This window comes from Phascolarctos cinereus, unplaced genomic scaffold (genome assembly GCF_003287225.1).
Source record: "Phascolarctos cinereus isolate Bilbo 61053 unplaced genomic scaffold, phaCin_HiC Scaffold_4;HRSCAF=312, whole genome shotgun sequence".
Taxonomy (NCBI): Eukaryota; Metazoa; Chordata; class Mammalia; order Diprotodontia; family Phascolarctidae; genus Phascolarctos; species Phascolarctos cinereus.
Genome location: NW_027555847.1, coordinates 119,617,353 through 119,639,168, shown reverse-complemented (window position 1 = coordinate 119,639,168; position 21,816 = coordinate 119,617,353). Strand labels below are relative to the sequence as shown.

At 38.6% G+C, this 21,816-nt stretch overlaps 1 protein-coding gene and 1 pseudogene across 1 annotated transcript in view; one reads left to right on the top strand and one right to left on the bottom strand.

Annotated features, from left to right (window-relative positions):
* Positions 1-11,600: 11,600 nt before the first annotated feature.
* LOC110221614 (large ribosomal subunit protein eL31 pseudogene) lies at positions 11,601-11,996 on the bottom strand (annotated as a pseudogene).
* CD274 (CD274 molecule) overlaps positions 11,907-21,816 on the top strand; it is a 28,823-nt gene continuing 18,913 nt past the window's right edge. The window contains 4 exon segments of the mRNA XM_078152507.1: positions 11,907-11,993; positions 16,720-16,788; positions 18,746-19,023; positions 19,025-19,082. Of these exon segments, the coding sequence (XP_078008633.1) occupies positions 16,734-16,788; positions 18,746-19,023; positions 19,025-19,082 (391 nt within the window). The 5' untranslated portion in view covers positions 11,907-11,993; positions 16,720-16,733.

Sequence of the window (21,816 nt, the reverse complement as noted above, 5' to 3'; positions counted from 1 at the left end):
GAGCTCTTCCAAGGCCTGGGACTGATTCATATTTTTCTTGGAGGCTTTGGATGTAGGAGCTTTGATTTTGTTGTCTTCTTCTGGTTGTATATTTTGATCTTCTTTTTCACCAAAGTAAGATAATATAGTCTGACTCTTTTTGCGCTGCTTGCTCATGATCCCAGCTAATTACTTGAGTTTTAAACTCTTTGTTAAGGTAAGAGTCTGCTTCCAATGTGGAGAATGTATTGTCCCAAGCTTCAGGGGTTTGTGTAGCTGTTTTCAGAGATACTTGTAGGGACCTATAAATGTTCAGTTCTTCCAAGGTGGTATGATAAGGGGCAAGGTGTTTACTCCTTTCCTGGCCTGTGACCACAAGTAATCCTTTCTGTTCTGTAACTGTGAGGAGGGGTTCCTCTCCACAGCCACTACAAGCTCCACCAGGCCAGCGCTCCTCCTCACCCCAGTACTGCTACCCAGAACTGTGACCCAGGTCCACACACGGGCCAAGCAAGAGATTCCTGCCTCAGCACTGGCAAACAGATCCCTGCAGTCCCTCTCTGATCAGCCACTGGATTCCCCCTCAGTCTGTGGGCCAGAAGCTCGGGAAGGAGCTGCCCCCTACCAGGGCCAGGCTCTTGGGGAATGGAGCTGAGTGAGACCCCACCTTCCTCTCTGACCACTGACAGAAACAGACTTTTCCCACTGACCTTCTAAGTTGTCTTTGGCATTCGTGGATTGAGGAGTCTGGAAACCTCCACAGCTGCCCGCGATTCAGTCCTCTGAGGCCTGCTCCAGGTTTGCCGCGGCCTGTGCACCCATGCTGCGCTGCCCTGCACTCCCAGCCCGGCGTGATACACCTTTCTTATCAATCATCCAGGTTGTTTTGGGCTGGAAATTTGTTTCACTCTGTCTTTTTGTGGGTTCTGCTGCTTCAGAATTTGTTTAGAGCCATTTTTTAAGAGTATTTGGAAGGGTTTGGGGGACAGCTCAAGCAAGTCACTGCTTTCACTCCGCCATCTTGGCTCCACCCCTGAATACTACATTGTTGATCAAAATGGTGACTATCACCTTGGCCCAGGTGTCACGTTTTTCTATGCACTGACTAGTTTCATATGTAAGCTTACTAATTTCTCTTGATTTATAATACAAATGCAATTTTTACTGGATCTTAGAGCTAGAAGGAACCCAAGGGATGATCTGGGCCAATGCACAGAATCACAGGATTTCAGAGCTAGAAGAGACCTCAGACACCATTTATTACAGACCGTTCCTCAAAACTATTTCATTTTCAGACATTTTCAGACATTTCAGACATTTCCTCTGGAAATCCTTCAATTTCTCACTCTCCTTCCTAGAAGGTAGATCTCAGAACTGAACACCATATTCCAAATATGGTCTGACTGGAGCAGAGTACAGTGAGTCAAGCACTTCCTTACTTTTCAGTACTCTGCCTCTTAAAGCAGCATATCTGCCATTGCTCACTGTTGACTTATATTGAGCTAATAATCCATTAAAACCCCCAGATATCTTTTAGACAAACTGCTGTCTAGCCGAGCCCCAACCATCTTGTACTTGTGAAATTGATATTTGAATCCAAGTATAAAGTTTTATATCGACTCATTAAATTTCAATTTATCTAATTTAACCCAATGTCCTAGACTGCTGCTAACTTTAAATCCTAACTGTCTTCCATTAGTAGCTATTCCTCTCAGCTCTGTGCCATCTGTTGTTGTTTGTTCTTTGTTCTCGAAAAGGGCCATGACATCAAAAAGGTGATGCCATGACTTGCGAGTGAATTGGATTTAAGCGAGGGAGGGCTGTGCAAAATCACCAGCCTCACTTTCTCCTCTGGAGCCATTTGAGTCAAGTGACAATATATATAGATTTGTACTACTGGAGATGGCCCCAGATGCATTGGGAGACCTTGGCCTTTTTAAGCTAAGGTCTTTAACTGGTCTCAGTTTGAGTGAAGCAACACCCATTCAGTGACTAAGGCCAGATAAAAAATGAAACAAAGAATGGCCTCTTTTACCTAGTTAAAAAAAAATCTGGGAAGGGAAGAACCTTAGAGTTTCTGGACAAAACAGAAACAATTGCTATTTAAACTACGAGTTTAAATATCTAAACATCTATGAGTTTACCCAACTCATATATTTAGAGTGAGAAGCAATTTCTGACATCATCTAGTACAACCTTCTCTTTGTACAGATGAGAAAATAGAGGTCCAAGGAAGTTCAATGATCTGCCCAAGGTCACATAAGTCGTGATCATCAGAAAGACGTTTTGAACCCGGGTGCTCTGACTCCTGAGACAGGGCTTTCCACACTGTACCACACTGCATCTTCAATAAAAAATACCTGGAAAACAGGACAGGCCCAAGCCCAAATCCATTGAATACTCCACTAGAGCCCTTATTATAAGAATTCTAAATATTAGAGGAAAACAGAGTGACATACTGACCACAGCTGTGAAGAGTATTAAGAATCCCAAAATTTCAGATGTAGAAGAGACCTGAGATGGTATTTCTTTCAAACCACACCAAAATAAGAAGTCACTCACTAATATCCCCAACAAGTAGTCATCCAACTTTTATTTCAAGGTTTCCAGTAAAGAGAAACCTACTACCTCCTCTAATCGTTAAGAATGTTTCCTATTCTATTGTTCTTCAGTCATTTCCAGTCATGGTTTTCTTGGCAACAATACTGGAGTGGTTTGCCATTTCCTTCTCCAGCTCATTTTACAGATGAGGAAACTGAGGTGAACAGTGTTAAGTGACTTGCCCAAAATCACACAGCTAGTAAGTGTCTGAGGCCAGATTTGAATCCAGGAAGATGAGTCTTCCTGACTCCAGGCCTAGCACTCTATCCACTGAGTGACTTAACTGCCTTGACACATTGATTACAACCATGTTAATTATATTAATAACACCAACAGTATGAAAAACATACACAAAAGAAAAATAGGTCAGAAAGGTACATGGGTGCAAATAGTGCTTAGGGGGAGGCTTCTACCACTAAGCTGGTAGATACTCATACCCCCAGTTCCAATTAGCTCACTAGTTTTATACAAACCCCTTATGGTATGACCAAGTCCCTCAACTAATCAAAACAGATTGTCTGTACAACATTGTTCCAGTGTATCCAATGGTTTTTAAAAACACCTAAATTGATTGGAGTTTTTTTCTTTTAATTTTTGTTTTTTACATTTAGAACAACACCTATGATTGATTCAACAGGTTTGAATTAAAATGTATTCTCATTAGGTTAAGGCAGCATTGTAGCAAATGTAAAGTAGTCCATCTTGTCACTTTAAGGATAATGGGGTAATTGTCTTGCCTGATCTCAACCCTTACACATAAAAAAATGAGACCTATTCTTTCCAAATATATTTGTCACCATCATGGAAGAGGGCCAATGCAAAGTACAAATGAAAGAGTGATTTTGATCCCCTGTAAAGGATGGAGTGGTCCAGAAGCATCTGTTTACAGATGACAGTGCTGACTGTACCAAGCCCCTGAACACTCACCCAGGCTCCTCAGTGAAATCCATAACCACACATTTTAAAACTGAAATTGTACAAAACTTGCCTGTGGATTTCTGTTCCATCCCTTTTTTTAAAGGTGTCTTTGTTGAAGCATTTGTTTTTGTTGACGGCTGTTAAATTGGAAAAAGATTTGTTTGATTTAAAAAATCATTAAAGGTCCGGGCTTGATTGATTTAGGAAGACATCACCTGGAATATACTACATCAAATGAAATCATTTAAAGCAGTTGCTGCATCTAACAATGTATACAACATTCTGCCTTGTATTCCTCAATGCCTCTGTCATGAGGAGGGAGGCATGCTCGGCTGTTCTTGGGGCTCATTAGTTTTTCAGGTAGAATTCAGTGTCCCATGATCTTTTCCTTTTAATTGTTTTAATCACTAAATATCTTATTCCTTTCATTCAGTTCATTTGACTCTGTATCAGTTCATATAAATCATTCCATGTTTGCCTGAGTTCCTTATACTCATAATTTCTTAATGAGAAAAAATGTCACATTATATTCAGAAACCATTTTTATAAGTCATTAAGCACTCACTTCCTCCCCCATTTCTTTGCTACTGTGAATCATTTGTGATGTTATTAGGCTTTTGTCTATGTCTTTGATTTCCTTGGTGGGAAACCTCAGTAGTGAGGTTGCTGAGTCAAAGGATATGAATAATTCAGTCTCTTTTCCTGCATTTTTCCAAATTGATATCCAGAATGCTTGAACCACTTCTCAGTTCTACCTAGAGTGCAGTAGGAGGCCTTCCTTGTCACAGTCCCTCTAACAATGACTATTCTCATCCTTTGTCCTCTTTCCCAACTTGTAGGAAATGAGAAAAAAACAGTTGCATTCTTTCACGATTAACAAATTAATGTATCTTTTGAAAACTATTAATATTCTATTAATATTAATATTCTTTCACCAATTATCTGTTGGGGAATGTCAATTCCCTATTTGACAGGATATCGGAGACCAAAAACCCACTGGTATATAGGAAATTCCACATTGTTCTTCTATTTGATGCCAGGGAAGCTGATCTGACTTCATAACAAACTAGCTCTTCCCATTCCTAAGGGAAAGATAATGAGGAGAAGCTGCTAGACGTGAGCACATGTCAAATCATTACGAGCTATGGATATTTAACAACTGACTTTTTTGTTTATTGAAGCTCTTTTTGTGTTGGCAAAGAATTAGAAACTGAAAATACTCATCAATTGGGAATAGCTGAACATGTTATGATATGTGAATGTGATGGAATACTACTGTACTGTAAAAAAAAAATGATGAAAGGAATGGCTTCAGAAAAACCTGGGAAGACTTATATGACCTAATACAAAGTGAAGTGAATGGAAGAACAATTTATACAGTAACAGCAATATTGTCAACATAAGCAACTTTGAAAAACCTAGTAACTCGGATTGACACAATGATCAACCACAATTCCAAAGGATTCATGATAAAACATGACAGAGAGTTGATGGACACAGAATGCAAACTGAAGCACATTTTCTTCTTTTTCTTTCTTTTGCTGTGGCTAAGATGGGAATCTATTTTTCATGATTATATGTATTTGGGTTTTGTTTTTCTTGCCTTCTCAATGAGTGTGGAAGAGAAGAAGAGAATTAGAAGTGAAAATAAAGTAAAACTGAATTTAAAAAAAAAAGACAAAACTGGTTCTCTGAAAAAATATACACATGGCACATTTTTAAAGTTTAATCTATATTATTAACATTCTGTCCATTACCTTCTTAAATCTAGACAATCCAAACAATAAATCAAGCCTTGATTTTTAGTATTTGCCAATTTCTAAAGAGTAATTTACTTACACTGAAATTTTAACAATTGTCTGAGAGGTAGAGATAAGGGAGTAACTAGAAAGTCCTGCCTAAGGGGAAGGACAAAGGAAATGGTTGAGAAATAATGACCCAGTACACATGAAGGTGAGGGCTGGAAAGAGAAAGTAACTAGCCCTCTCTTCACTAATTCTATGCCACCACTTAGTTGGTGCTAGACCTATACATCTTTTTTTTTTTCAGGGATATTGGTATATCTTTCTCTTACTCTACATTTATCTTATTTCATTTGTGCAAAAGCTTTAAAATTTTCCACAGCCAAAATTGTCTATTGTCCTTTTAAAATTTTCTTTATCCATTTAGCTATGAATTCTTTCCTAAGTGAAACTGAGAGCTAAATATGTTGGGTTCATTAGGGTAGGATAATTCCAGTACAGAAGCCGGAACTGTAACAATAAAGATCGATATGAGCTGCTTGGGAGCTCTAAATGGTTAAATGACTTGCCTAGAATTACTTGGCCAGTATCATCAGAGAAAAGATTCCAACCCAGATCTTCTAAACTCTTTATCTCCTGCACCAGAGGTTTCTAACATGATGTGATCGGCCTCTTGATAGCACATAGCACTCCTGAGACTAGCCCAAACTAGATTAAAATGCAATTGGTAAATATTTAACAAAATAAATAAAAACACGATAAAATACAGGTAATATTTATGCATTATAAATATAGATCGATATGCAGTTGGCAGGGAGTCTTATATTGTTTAATGACTTGCGGTTCTACTTGAGTTTGACACCACTGTCCTACACCCCCAACAAAGCTGTCTCTCATCAGATGTGATCTCATTAATCCAATTCCCAACCTCCCGAAATGTCCTGTCATTTAGTCCATACATCATCTTATCCACAAGAACTGTACTGGAGACCCAAAGCAGCTCAGCCTATTTGTCTTTTTTTTTTTTAAATATTCTAGACAGAATGAAGTCTGTGGTGGCCTAGTGATATGAACTCCTTGAGGACAGTTAGATGACCATGATCATCTCTTCATTTATATTGGGTTTCAATTCCTTATGAATCATTTTTATTTTCTCCTTTCTGGTTCAAAGATCATTGGCCTCAGAGGAGAACAAAAGCAAAAATAAGAGGTGGGTCATTCATTCATTCATTAATATATTTATTAATTTAGCATTCAATCAACAAATATTTATTAAGTATCTATTGTGTGTCAGGCACTGTACTTTGTGTTGTAGATAGAAAAACAAATGTGAAAGTCTCTATCCTTAAGGAGCTTATATTCTTTCAGAGCCAAGGTGCACATATATAAGTATATAGCAAATAAATAGGAATAGAGACTAAACTTGTGATTTCTTTCTTTCTTTCTTCCTTTCTTCCTGTCTCCTTCTCTTTTCCTTCCCCTCCCTCCCTCTCCCTCTTTCTCCACCTCTCTCTTTCCTTCTTCCTTTATGTTTCCCTCCTTTCTTCCTCTCCCTTTCCCATCCCTCCCTTCCCCTTCTGTCTCCTTCCCTCTTTCTCTTTGTCTCCCCATCCCCTTCTCTCTCCCTCCCTCCCTCCCTCTCCTCCTCCTTCTCTTCCTCCTTCTCCTCTTCTTCTTCTCTCTCTCACATTACTACATGAAATAAATAAACAGATAAACAAATAATTACAAGGTGATTTTTAGTGAGGGGTTTAGTGGTTGGGGGAATAGAAAGGTAACCTTTGCACTGAGTTTTGAAAGAAACAAGGGATTCTGAGAGGCAGAAATGAGGAAGGACTGCATTTGAGGTATGGGAGATAACCTATGCAAAGATGCAGAGATGGGAGGTAGAGTGTTGTGTGAGCATCAGCCAGAAAGTAGTTTACTCTTCCAACTTCACTGCCTACTGTCCGACCTCCATCTTTACCATTTCATTAAATCTGTTCACTCCAAGGTCTCCAGTGTATTCTTAAAAGGTGAAACTCAAAAAAGAAACTCTTTTAGTTACAAAACAACTTTGGTTTCAACAGAGTAGCAGAATTATTTGGGGAACTTACAAAAGCAATGATTTAAAAATACATTTCCCATTGCTAGCACATGACATTCTAAATAAAAACCAGAAAACATGGGTTTTCTGCAAACCACTATAGTACCTTTGCCAAGAAAACCCCAAATGGGGTCATGAAGAACTGGACATGACTAAAATGACTCAACAATAACAACAACAACAAATATATGTGTGCATATATACATACATGTATATCTCTATACGTAAAATCACATTACACTACATATGCACAATATACTATATGCAGTGTGTATATGATAGAACCCTAAAAAAGTTGCCCCCATCCCCAATATTCTAACTTCCTTATGGGCCTCACAGAACAGGCATGCCCTGGCACACAATCTGGCTTTAACCACATCACAGGCCCCCAGACTCAATACAGCCACTGCCTCTAGCTAGCCTCTGCCCCCAGATCCAATTCTCATGTTTAAACAGGTGTGTCCATGTACTAAGCCACAACCACATCGTCCGTTTAGCCCAAGACAGGACCACAATACCTAACTATCCATCTTGACCAGACAGGACCACAATAGAATCAGAAAGCAGCATGACTAGGATGTTTGACCACTGAACCATAGAAAGGGTTTCCCCTAAGATAACACCTGCACAGTAATAGTAAAGAACTGAGCTAGAGTAAATCTATGATGTAGAGACGCTTATTATAATATCATTTATCCTATATAAATGCCCCCACTTTGGTTTTTCTGTGTGCATTGTGGGTAACCACATGTGCAGTTCTACTGAGGCTGGGACCCCTCCCCAATTACCTAATCTCTTAACAAACCCCTCTCCTATTACCTAAATCCCTTGACAAACTCCTCCTGTCTTTTTAATATACATAATTTCTGTTGTGTAATCAACATCATTACACTGTAAAATTGCCTGTCTTATCTTACCAAGTTGCTGGTCCCCCCTTGAAGCCCAGCCTGCTGGAGAGCGTATCTCTCACTAAAGGCCTTCACTTGGATTGGAGGTAGTTTAAATCTCAATTCTTTAAGACAGTCCTGCCACAACAAATCAGGGAACCACAACATTTATGTATATATAATATGTGTGTGTTTATATATATACATATATACCACATATATTTTATATAGTATATACATATATATATTAGTTTATATACATGGGTTTTATTTTCTTTATAGTTCATTTGGCATGCTAATAACTGAGATCTTTTCTTGAATCATTCTGTAAGGTTGCAAATCTGTTTATTAGGGGAGAAAATGTCCAGTGCCTAAAATTTGTCATTTTTCATTAGGATATGGATGGCTGATGGAGAAATAGTGTAGACTTAGTGGACAGAGAGCTGGCCTTGGGGCCAGCCCCTGCCTCTGCCATACTGGCTGAGTTAATCTCTTAGCATTCTCAGCAACTCTAAAACTATACATTTCAGGGAAGGCACCATTATGTTTTGGTGGAGGCACTTTTCTCCACCAATGAAATCACAGGCCTAAGCCTAAACAAAAAGAAAGAACTATATAGGTCTGAATTAGGATCAAAGATTTAGAGCTAGAATGGACTTCAGAGGTCATTCTTCTGGTCTAACTCTGATTTACAGGTTAGGAAACGGGCCTCGATGGAGCAAGGTCACAAAAACCACATGAAGCAAGAGTCAGAAACTGAACCTGGGATGGCTTTCCACTATATCACACTGCTGATTTACATTAACCATCAATAGAAGGGAAGGAAAGTAGATGTAGGTTAGGTTGCTTTTTTTTTTCCATGGAAGAGGTATGTCATATTTGAGCCATGGTGAAAATCCCTTCATTTATTCCATAGCAGTTAAATGGTCCAAGAGGAGATAGCTCATCTTTATATTGTAATTATGTGTGTATGCATGCCTGTATTCATATATGTGCACATATGCATATGGGTATATATGTATTGTGTATACACACATTCAGGAGTACGCACATACATACATACATACACATATCATCTAGGTGGCACAGTGGATAGAGTGCCAGACCTGGAATCAGGGAGGCGCATCTTCCTAAATTCAGGTCTGGCCTCAGACACTTACTAGTTATGTGACCCTGGGTTAGTCACTTAACCATGTTTACTTCAGTTCCTCATCTGTAAAATGAGCTGGACAAAAAAAATGGCAAACCATTCCAGTAATTTGCCAAGAAAACCCCAAATGGGGTTACCAAGAGTCAGACACAACTGAAATGATTGAACAACAACAAATATGGGCAACAAATACAATATACACAATACATATATACATACACATATATAGGTATAATCACATTAATGTATATATACAAATATGTATGTATGTATGTATGTACATAAACACACACACACACACACACATATAAAACTGATTTAATTACTGGTATAATGCCAATAACACTATTTTTGGAGTAAGAGACCTGGATTTGAATGTTAAGTTTGTTACTTTGCCCCATGACCTTAGGCAAGTCAGTTAACTCTGGGCTTCAGTTTTCTCTTAGGTAAAATTAGAGGAATTGATTTGGTAATTTCTAAGGACTCTTTCAATTGTAAACCCAATGAGCCAACCTGATATGCAAATTAACTTCCTATAAAAACAGCTTCGGTGCGGTTAGACCAGCCTCTTTTCTGAACCTGGGTGGTCTACTTCATAAAACAGCAGCCTCTCCGCCGCCTTGGAACTTTAGCTCTGTCCTCCTTAGTTCCAAGGAATGGCCGAAGTTGTTGCTGACACTGGTCCTCGATTTCCAGAAAAAGGAAAGTGAAAATGGGATTAATTGGACGCCTTTTCAGGGAATTACAAGAAACCGAAAGGATTTCTTCGCAGAACTAGATCACTTTATCGTGACGCTGAAAAGGTGATAAACTCCCCAGTGGGAGGGAACTAGGACCTTTGCCGAGAAGCGATTTGGCTACGTGAAGGAAGGAGGAGGGAGAAACTTGGCTGAAAGTTTAAATTCCATCCGTGCCAGCCGGTGAGCATCTATAAGTCTGTCTGCGTACAGTTTTGTCTGTGAGCCAAAGGCAGCAGAGTGTACTTCTCTCCCAAAAAAGAGGACCAGAATTGGCGTCAGAAGATCTTTGTTCAAATCCCATCTCTGCCACTATTTAACTGAACCTGGGTAAGTAAGTAAGCAAGCTTCTCTGGGTCTCAATTCTCATTAATAAAATGAAAGATTTGTACTGTCTGACCCCAGAGGGTCCCTTTCAACCCTACCTCTACGAATCTAGTGGAGAATGGTCCTTATTAGAGGCATAGTTTGGAATATGAGGAGTTGGGAGCAAGAGCCAGTGAAATGAACTTTAAGGCTGGTGAGCTCTTGGGGTTCCAGAGGACAAAGGGACTTACTTAGTCTCTTTCCCAGGCTATGATTAAGTTTGCTAATTAAGCAACCTGGAGTCTTTTTGTCACACCTGCTTGCCTAAAAACAAATAAAAATAAAAAAATAAAAATAAATTATTAAGCAATAATATTCTTAATATTAAGCATTAAGCAATATTTTTTAGCAATGCTGATAGGCGATGTCAAAGGGGAACCCAACATTGAATCAGAGCTGGAAGGAACCTGGGAGAGCAATTCACCTAACACCCAAGTCCTTCTCTTTCTACTATACCACGCTGCCTTTTTTTTTTTTTAGTTTTGAGGATGGGAAAGGGAAACAGAAGTCAGTGTTTATTTAAAAAAATTTTTTTTGCCAATTTTTAACAGTAACTAACCTTTCTACGGGCAGCTAGATGGCACGGTGGATAGTGTGCCAGGCCTAGAGTCAGGAAGACTCATCTTCCTGAGTTCGAATCTGGCCTCAGACACTTACTAGCTGTATGACTCTGGGAAAGTCACTTAACCCTGTTTGCCTCAGTTTCCTCATCTGAAAAGTGAGCTAGAGAAGGAAATGGCAAACCACTCCGGTATCTTTGCCAGAAAACCCCAAAGGGGGTTACGCAGAGTTGGACGTGACTGAAAAATGACTAAACAACAACGAGCACCTTTCTATAGCACTTAAGGCACTTTTCTCACGACTAGCTTGGGAAGTAGACAGTATACAGATTGTTATTCCCATTTTACAGATTAAAAAACCCGAAGTGAAGTGACTTATTCAAAGTCACATGGCTAGATGGGAACAAATTGAAATCTAGGTCTTTCTTGCCTCCAAGTCCAGTACTCTTTTATAACCTCCTAAATGGTCTCTTTGCTTTTACTCCGTCCCCTCAGTCTAGTCCTTCCTCCACACAGTCACCAAAATATTCTTTTTTTTTTGAGATTTTATAACTTTATTTAAATGAAGTTCAGTTTAGTTTTCATCCACATTGACTGTCTGTAAACTTTTCAAAGTGGTGACAGGTACGTAAGTAACCAATGTATACAGCTTGTTTGGTGAATCTTCATCCTCATTGCGTTTCCTAGACAAATGCACTCAGAGACGGTATGGGACATTCCTTATTCCTTTGGCCTAAACAGCTTTGTTGAGTCTGGTGTCAATGCGTACATCTGGAGTTCCCATTTCTTTCATGGCAAATTTTCAGATTTCCTTTAGAGCCCGAGGAGCTCACTTTTTGAAGACTACCCCATGAATCCTCTTGTGAATGTTGATGGTATACTCTCTGGTCACCACCTCATTGATGGCAGAACGTCCCTTCTTTTTCTCTCCACCTTTCTTTGTGGGAGCCATGCTGTCCGGGACCAGGTAGGAAAGGAAGGGCCCAAAATATTCTTAAGGTACCATTCTGACTATGCCACATCCACAGAGGGGGAAAAAACCCTTTAGTGGTTCACTAATGTCTTTGAGATAAAATACAGAGATACTTATTCCACAAACTGGCTTATGGGACTCTCCACAATCTGGTTTCTCCAGCTTTCAGCCTTGTTTCATGTTATTCCCATTCACACACTCTACGTTCAAATCCTAGCTAAAATCCCACCTTCTTCAAGAAACTTTTCTCTATCCCCCTCAATACTAGTGCCTTCCCCCTATTGAATGTTTCCAATATATCCTGTATATCTCTTGTCTGTACCTCATCTCCCTCATTAGGCTGAGCTCCTTGGAAGCGAGGACTGGATTTTGCCTTTCTTTGCATCCTAGAGTTTACCAAAGTGCCTGGCACATAGTAGGCACTTAATAAATGCTCACTGATTGATTGATCCAGATAAAATAGAATGCTAGTTGTTCCCTATATTTAACGTTCCATCTCCCACCCTTGCACATTCACAGCTCTTCTCCATGGCTGGCATGTATTTTTTCCTCATCTCTATCTTTAAGAATCTTCATTTTTGGAGCAGCTAGATGGCGCAGTGGATGGAGCACCAGCCCTGGAGTCAGGAGGACCTAAGTTCAACTGTGGCCTCAGACACATAACACTCACTAGCTGTGTGATCCTGGGCAAGTCATGTAATCCCAATTGCCCTCACCAAAAAAAAAAATCTTCATTTCCCTTCAAGATTTATCTTGTGTACCATATCCTCCATGAAGTATACATTGACGCCTGAATTGTTAGACCCTCTCCCCCTTCAAATTACCTTATATTTATTTGTGAAAATTCTGTATTTCCCCAGGAAACATAAGCTCCTTGAAGATGGATATTATTTTGTTTTTTTCTTTATATCATAGACATTGACCCAGAATAGAAGTTTATTAAATATTTATTGAATTGAATAATTGAATTTATTGTATCCCTACTGTGTGTGGAGCACTATGCCCTGGTAAGAGATAACAAAATTTAGATAAGATATGGTTCCTGCCCTCAAAGAGGTTACAGTCTAATAGTCTTTCTCTTAAGGGTTACATAAGTTTGAGTTTACTGAATAATTATACAAATAAAAGATGCATTTGAGAAGAGTTGAAAAAAAGCACCTCCTTCCCTTCTTTGCAGAGATGGGGTAAAATGGGTATGGAATAATAATAGCTAACATTTACATACCGTATTAAGGTTTGCAATGTCCTTTACCTATTTTATCCCATTTTATCCTCACAACAATCCTGGGAAGTAGGTGCTATTGTTATCTTCATTTTACAGATGAGAAAATGGCAGCCAATAGAGGTTAAGTGACTTGCCTAGGGCCATACAGCTAGTAAGAGGCCATGTATAAACACGGGTCTTCCTGAATCCAGCACCCTATCTACTGTGCTAACTAGCTGCCTCTACTATCGTATATTAGATTACATATAGTATCAGATGTGATAAATGTCTTGGTGGCTTAAATTTTTTTTCTTTTTTCTTTTTTTCCTTCCGGCTTGCTGAGTAGAGGATGAGGAAGGGATATATTTGAAAATTAAGGTGATGTAAGAAATATGATATGATATGATGAACATTAAATGACATGATAAACAGTGTCAAAGAGATTATGACATAATTTCTCAGATTTCATGACATTATGAGTGAGAAGGTCTAAAGGGAGAGAAGCAGATTTCACTCAGTGCAAGAATGAATTTCCTTACATTTGTATCGTCCAGTGGTCTGCCTAGAAAGGTAATGGGTTCCCCATTTATGGAGATCTCAGGCAGAGGCTGAGTGGCCATTTGTCAGTGCTGTAGTGGAGGAGTTCTTCACCTTTTTTGTGGTCATGTCCCCTTTGTAGGTGTTTATGAAGCTTAAGGACTTCTTCTTAGAATAATATTTTAAAATGCATAAAATAAAATACATAGGATTACAAAGGAAACCAATTCTATTGAGATGTAGTTATCAAACTATTTTTTTAAGTTTGGACCCCCAAGTCAAGAACCTCCACAACAGAGGAAATCCTTTTTTTTTTCATCTTTGTAGCCTCAGCACCTAGAACTGTACCCTGCACATAGCAGGGATTTAATAACATTTTTTTAATTGAAAGTGCCTGGCCATGAACAGTGTCTTAGTTTAACAGCACCTATAGATAAAAACCACAGGGTAGGAATGCCAGTCAGTGACCCAGGCTTAAGACCTCTAAGGTCTTAAAGACATATCTCAAGGGATAGGGTAGGTAAGAGAAGAAAGCATCCCAATGGGAGCTGATGTTTGGGGAGTGCCAACCTAACTAAATGCAAAGACAGTCAATCACAAGAAGCTTGACCACCAAGTGATATATTTTTTTTAAATCCACAGTGACTAATGAAGACAGTTTACTACAGAATAAAGAAGGCTCTTTTTAAAAATCATCAGTGGAGGGTATCCTCTCAGGTGAATTCTTAAAATATTAAAGTATAAATTCTTCACTTTTATGCTTTAAATTCTTAGCAAGGAAGAGCTCATTAGGATAGCAAATAGTAATAAATGAAGCACACTGGGTTCTTTCCAAAGATGTGATTTAAGGGACTGGGAAAGTGCTCGTCCTTGACCCCAAAACACTTTCCCACAATGATTGAAATTATTCACTTCATTTTTTCTGCTGCTTGAAATTCAATTAGTAATCAGCAAGAATCATGCCTCAGTTAAACCTGATTTCACACACTAGAAACTGATTTGCACTAATAAATGGCTGATCTTGGGAGAAAGGTTAGGGAGTAGGTCTGATAAAGGTCTCATTTCCAAAATGTATATAAAAAAATTTATTTAAATTTATAAGAATTAGAGATATCTCCCAATTGATAGTTAAAGGACAGAAACATACACTTTTCTTTTTTTTCTTTTAAAAAAAATTTTTTTAGCATATTATTGTCTTCATTTAACAGATGGAGAAACGGAGGCTCATATATGTTAAGTGGTTTATCCATGCAAACAACAACTATCAAAGCTAATATTTAAACTCAAGTCTCATGACACCTACTTTTTCAGGTGTGAGGTAGTGGATAGAGCATTGGATATGACCCCAGGGGATACCTTCCTTTTGATTTTTACTTCAGACATCTATCAGCTGTGTGATTCTGGGCAAGTCATTGTATCCAAACCTTAGTTTCCTCACCCATAAAACAGGAGTAATAATAGCACCTCCCTTAAAAGCGTGTTGTAGTGATCAAGTAAGATAATGCATTTAAAGCCCCATGCAAACCCCTAGGGTACTAGATAAATGTGAGTTAATGTTATTACTATACCAAACTCTCTCCTATCTCTGATAATGTTAAGTTTTATGAGAATTTAATTCAATAGGCATCTCAAATCTCTCATTGTAGTTGCTGCTTTTTAGTTGTTGCTGACTCTTGGTGACCCCATTTAGGGTTTCTTGGCAAAGACACTGGAGTGTTTTGCCATAGAAACATACACTTTTCAAAGGAAGAAATAAAAGCTATCAACAGCTATATGAAAAAATTCTCAAAATAACTAACAATTATAGAAATGCAAATGAAAGCAACTCTGGGGTTCCATCTCAAACACATCAGTTTGGTAAAACTGTCAAAAAAGGAAAATGACAAATGTTTGTTACAGGGGTTTTTTCTTATTATTTTTTTCAATGGGAGGTTTGGGAGGTGGTGAAAATCGATTTTTGTTAATTGAGAAAATAATAGCTAGAACTGATATAATGATTTAAGTTTTGAAAAGTGGTTTACGTATGTCATCTCATTTGGTCCTCATAACAATCTTGTGAGGTAGACACTATTGTCACCTCCATTTTTCACATGAGGAAACTAAGACTGAGAGAGGTTAAGTGACTTTCACAGGACCATACAGCTAAATAAGTATCTAGAGCAGGATTTGAAATCAGGTCTTCTCAATTCCAAGGCCAGCGTGCTATGCACTGGGCCACCTAGCTGCCTTTAAATAATGTAGATAGATAGATAGATAGATAGATAGATAGATAGATAGATAGATAGATAGATAGATAGATAGATAGATGGATAGACAGATAGATAGGTAGAGAGACACATAAAAAATGCACACAAACAAAGGAAGGGAAAAGGAAAATAAATTATGCCTAACCTTTTATGCTTTCGAAACATATACACTTATAAATAAATTAATCCCGGGCTGGTGAACTCATTGCTTCTTTTCCTTGACCTCCTTAGGATGACCAAGTTTTTCCACAGTGTAATGTATCTGCATGCTAGGTGGCACAATGGATAGAGCACTGGCTTGGAATCAGAAAGACATCTTCATGACAACCTTAGACGCTTACTAGCTTTGTGACCCTGGGCAAGTCACTTAACCCTGTTTGCCTCAGTTTCCTCATCTGTAAAATGAGCTGGAGAAGGAAATGGCAAACCACTCCAGTATCCTTGCCAAGAAAATCTCAAATGGGGTCATGAGGAGTTGGACACAACTGAACTCAACAACAACAAATATATCAATGAAGAGAATAACTAATCAACAACAGACCTTTGTACCTTTCCAAATTTCTGATGAAGGCATTATCCTATTGATATGTCTGTTTCAGTTAGAAAAACCAACCAACCATCAACATTGCTTAAGCACCTAGGCCCTGGAAATACAAATATAAACTAATCCTCCACCTAGTTATGGAATTCTAGTCAGATGAAGCAATGTTTTTTTTGTGTGTCCCATAAATAGGTTGTTGAAAGAAGATGGAGATTTGGCTTGTGTTTGTGTTCATGTTCTCCTGGCACCTGCTGATTAATGGTAAGTAGCTAAATCTTTGCATTAAATACTGGCCTTAAGAAATCGTACTTGGGAACTATATACAAGAGTCATTATTAAAATTCTCAAGATTTTTTTTCCTGAAAAGTACCTTCTAAGAAAAAAATTCAGCGTTGGTGAAAAATCATAGATTGACCTTCAAGGATCATAGAATTTTGAGTAGGAAGAGAACCCTGAGATCATTTAGTCACACACTGTTCGGATTCAAGTGCTCTGATAAAAGAATAAAGACAGGTAGTTGTTATTCTCAGCAAAAATGAAGGGATTTGATTATTTCAAAGGTCATTTCTTCCTTTGAAAAAATATACTATGACTGAGTTAGCTTAATGACAGACTGAATGGGAGTTTGAGATGAGAGCTATTGGAATCTAACATGCAGATTGGTGACATGCATAGAATCAGAGAACACTCTCCTCATTTGGCCCAAGAACAGGATGAAGGTGGGTTAGGGTTAGGGTTAGGGTGAAGCAAACAAGCTTGTGAAGTAAACAACCAGGTAGGCCATGTAATGCAATGGAGATTGCCTTGGATTTGGCATCAAAAGACTTGGGTTTACATTGACCTAGAAGGAATCCCAAATACCAGCTAGTCTGACTCCCTTATTATTCAGAGGAGAAAACTGAGGCCCAAAGAGTCTTGCCCCAATGCCATTGCAATATGTACTCTCCTCCTGACTCTGCTACTTGACATGGTAGCAATAATGCTGGATTTGGAGTCAAAGGGCAGGGAGTTTCAATCTCACTTCTATCACCTTCTACCTGCGTGGCCTTGGGAAAGTAATTTATCCAATCCCGGTCTTAGTTTCCTCATCTATGAAAAAGAGGGAGTTAAATGAGAGTATCTCATAGTCCCTACCAGCTCTAAATCTATGATCTTATCAGCACCAAGTCATCTTTTAATAAATTACAGCATTTCATATTTGCACAGTGCTTGATAATCTTTTTGGGGGGGGGTGTTTTATGATTTTAACACTTGTACAGCAGAGGGTCTTGGAATGTAATAAAATAGGCTGAATGTAATATACATTTTAAAGAATTAGACTTTCAGAAATCATTTGGAGAGAATCATTTCCATTTCTTATCCTTACTGATGGTATGATGCTATATAAGTCACTTTATCTAAGCTTCAGTCTCACCTGTAAATCAGGAGTAATAGCATTTGCATCAAATTTTTTTACAGAATTGTCAAAATATCCCCTATTTCAATCTTTTTCATATAGTTTGAAGGGTAATTAAAATTTCACATGATCTCCCTTCATACACTCTCTTTTCCAGGCAGACTGGCCCGGTAGCTGTTCTGTACATGTGACATTCCTTGCCTTCCTCCCAGCTTTCACCCACATGAAAGGTCGCCAATGTATGGAATGTTCTCCCTCTTTGCTTCTGCCTTACGGAATCCCTGGTTTCCTTCAAATTGCAGGCTCATCTCTTATTTAAGACCTTTCCAGTTATTAGAACTCTCTTCTTCTTAAAATTATTCTTCACTGGGGTAGCTAGGTGGTGCAGTGGATAGAGCACCAGCCCTGAAGTCAGGAGGACCTGAGTTCAAATCCAGCCTCAGACCAAACACTCGACACTAGCTGTGTCACCCTGGGCAAGTCACTTAACCCCAGCTACCTAAAAAAAAATTACTTTTCACTTACTTGTATTTTGTATATTGTATTTTTACTGTCTTCCTACCCCTTACCAAAGAATGTAAGCTCCTTGAAGGTATGGGTGGTTTTATTTTTGTCTTTGTATTTTGTCTTTGCACATAATAGGCACTTGAATGGTTGTTGAATTAAAGCATATAGAAGTGTCAGTTGTGAAATGTCAGTTATGATTAATTGCTCTATAGCATGTTATAAATACAATTAAACATTTGCTGTATACTTTGAAGAGAATGTTTGACTTCTAAAGTCTGTGGTTTGAATTTTCCTCTCTGCCTCTCCTCCCTCCAGCCTTTTCCGTTTCTGTTCCCAAAGAGAAATATAAAGCATGTTATGGCAGCAATGTGACTATGGAATGCAGTTTTCCAGTGGGAGAAAAATTAGACCTGGGAGCCCTGACTGTTTATTGGGACAAGAAAGGAAAGTTTCTTGTGAAATTTGTTCAAGGTGAAGAAGACCTCAAAATACAGAATAGCAATCCAAGATTAAGACATTTGACTGACCAACTATTCAAGGGAAAATCTCTGCTTCACATCACCAACGTGAAAGTAGAAGATGTTGGGGCTTACCCGCTGCCTTATTGGCTATGGGGGAGCTGATTACAAGTGGATTACTTTGACCGTCAATGGTGAGAATGCTCCATAGCTAAAAAAAAAAGGGGGGGGGAGGAATTTGATTTTTCACCAAAAAACAAACATGAAAACCACACAATAATACAGTTAACTTCTACATTGAAATGCAATTGGGAAATGCAGCTGGTAACTTTCAAGACAGCAGTTTCAGTAGAGTTATGGTGGGAAAGGAAACTAGGTTGCAAAGAACTGAGAAGTGAGTTATTGATGAAGTAGAGGCAGTGAGCATAGGTTGCTCTTTCTAGAAGTTTAGCAGTAAAGAGGAGGGGAGAGTTAAGATTATCTCTGGGTGGAAGCTGGTGCAAAGCAAAGGTTTTTTGGGATGGACCATGGAGTTATGCAGGTAAACATTTAACAACTAGCTCTCTGGAAATGCAAGATACATTTCAAAGTTTAATCTTCATTATTAACATTTTTTCCATTGCTTTCTTGTCTAGACAATCAAGAAACTAATAAATCAAGCCCTGATTTGTAGCATTTCACAACTTGAGCTGGCTCCAGGATATCCCTGGACAAAGGAGACTTGATAATGCTTATAAGCAGAGGGAAAGTAGCTAGAGAAAATGGAGAAGGTATATCAGAGAAGAGGGATAACTAATGAAATAAGACCTATAAAGAAGCAGAAGGGGATAGGATCAAGAAGCAACTTGAAGTATAAGGGGAACTAGAGTCAAGAAGCTCCAGTTCAAATATTAGCTCTGACAGTTACTAGCTGTGTGACTCTGGGCAAATCAGATTTCAGTTTTGTTTTGTCTGTAAAAATGAGATGATCTTTAAAGTCCTTTTTAGCTCTAGATTCTGTGATCTTATGACTTTATAGTGAAACTAATCAGCATAATTTGGTGACTTTCTCCAGCAGCCCTCAGTGACTGGAGGGACAATAAGAGCAGAAAAGGTGGGTGGTGGGAGGATTACCTAGAACTGAGGATTAGTAGAATGTGAACATCAAAAGGTTGTGTAGTTGAGGCTTTGTAAAGTGCTTAGCAAGGTGCTTGGCACATAATAATGATAATAATAAATAAATAAGGGGGCAGCTAGGTGGCACAGGGGATAGAGCTCTGGCCTTGGAGTCAGGAGCACCTGAGTTCAAATCCAGCCTCAGACCCTCAACACTTACTAGATGTGTGACCCTAGGCAAGTCTCTTAACCTAGATTGCCTCATCAAAAAAGCAAAAAATAATAATAAAGCTTAAAAAATGCTTATTTCCTTCTTTTCTTCCTTCTTTCTTTCTTTCACCAGAAAGTGAGAGTGGAGTACAAGAAGTACACTGATTCCTCCCTTTTGACTTGTGGGATGAAGAGAATGAGGGGGCAGCAACCATTAGAGAGGGTTTCTAGGAAGGTCATGGCTTTAGAGCAGGGGTTCTTTACATTTTTTGTGTCATGGGCCTCATTGGGTCTAGTGAAGCTAGATTTTGAACTCAGGTTTCCTGATTTGCTCCTCATGGGCAGGGACTATTTCATTTTTGTCTTGCATCTCCAGCACCTAGCAAAGTGCCTTGTACATAATAGTACAAATTGTCATTGATTGATGGACTTGAAATTGACTGCTTTTTCCACAATTCAATGCTTCCAATGTCAGTAATAGAGATCTAACTACTTCTGAAGCAGCCTTTTCCATTGTTGAACAACTTCAAATACTGGAAAGATATTTAGTTGAGCTAAAATATGCTTCCTGTTCCTAGTCTTACTTTTGAGAAACAATTACTCTCCTATATGTTAAGCCTTTCAAACATTTGAACACAGCTGTCTTCTCTTTTTTTCCCATTCATCAAGTTATATACACCAACTTCCTTCTATTACTGATTTGAAAATATATAATGCAAGAGGTGGCACAGTGGACAGAGTGCCAGGCCTAGAATCAGGAAGACTCATCTTTCTGAGTTCAAATCTGGCCTCAGACATTCACTAGCTCTGTGACCCTAGGCAAGTCACTTAACCTTGTTTGCCTCAATTTTCTCATCTGTAAAATGAGCTGGAGAAGGAAATGGCAAACCACTCTAGTATCTTTACCAAGAAAACCTTAAACGGGGTCATGAAGAGTCAGACACCACTAAAAAATGACCGAACAACAAAAAACAATTCAAGAATAGGGAAATTTTGAAATAAAAATATAATTGCCTAAAAGAATAGGATTCCCCAAAGGCCCAGTTCCTAAAACAAAAAGATCCTAGGGTTAGCGGAAGTGAATTTTCTTCATATCATTATGAGTCAGGTCATTGACCTCATGTTCATGAATTGACACAGCTGACTGGTGCATTCGCTTGACCTGTGAAGAGGCAGTTTTAACATTGCTTATAAGGAGTTTCTTTATGGCCATGCTATTCCTTGAAGAAATTTTGGAGCTGGTGGATAACAGATATGCTAAAATTGCATTTCATTCTGTTGTTTTAAAAGTTTTAATTGAACAAGTGTAGGGCTTTATATTTAGCCATGTAAAATTCATCTCATTAGCATCAGCCTCACTCTTATGTGTGCCCAACACGGTTGCAGGTGCCCCAGAACTTCAGCTGTGAGAATAGTTAGGTCCCCTTAAGGTATTTACTATGTGCATGTGAATATTTGGAGACAATGCAATTAAAATGTGGGAAGAAGGGGAGATGACAGAGGGAGAGTCCCAGGGCCACTTTAGGAAAGGTCCTAATTGCCTGACAGGAGAAAAAACTGGTATTTATCCAATACATAGACAAATTACTCGCTCTGCATACATAGCTACTTTTTGATTGGTTC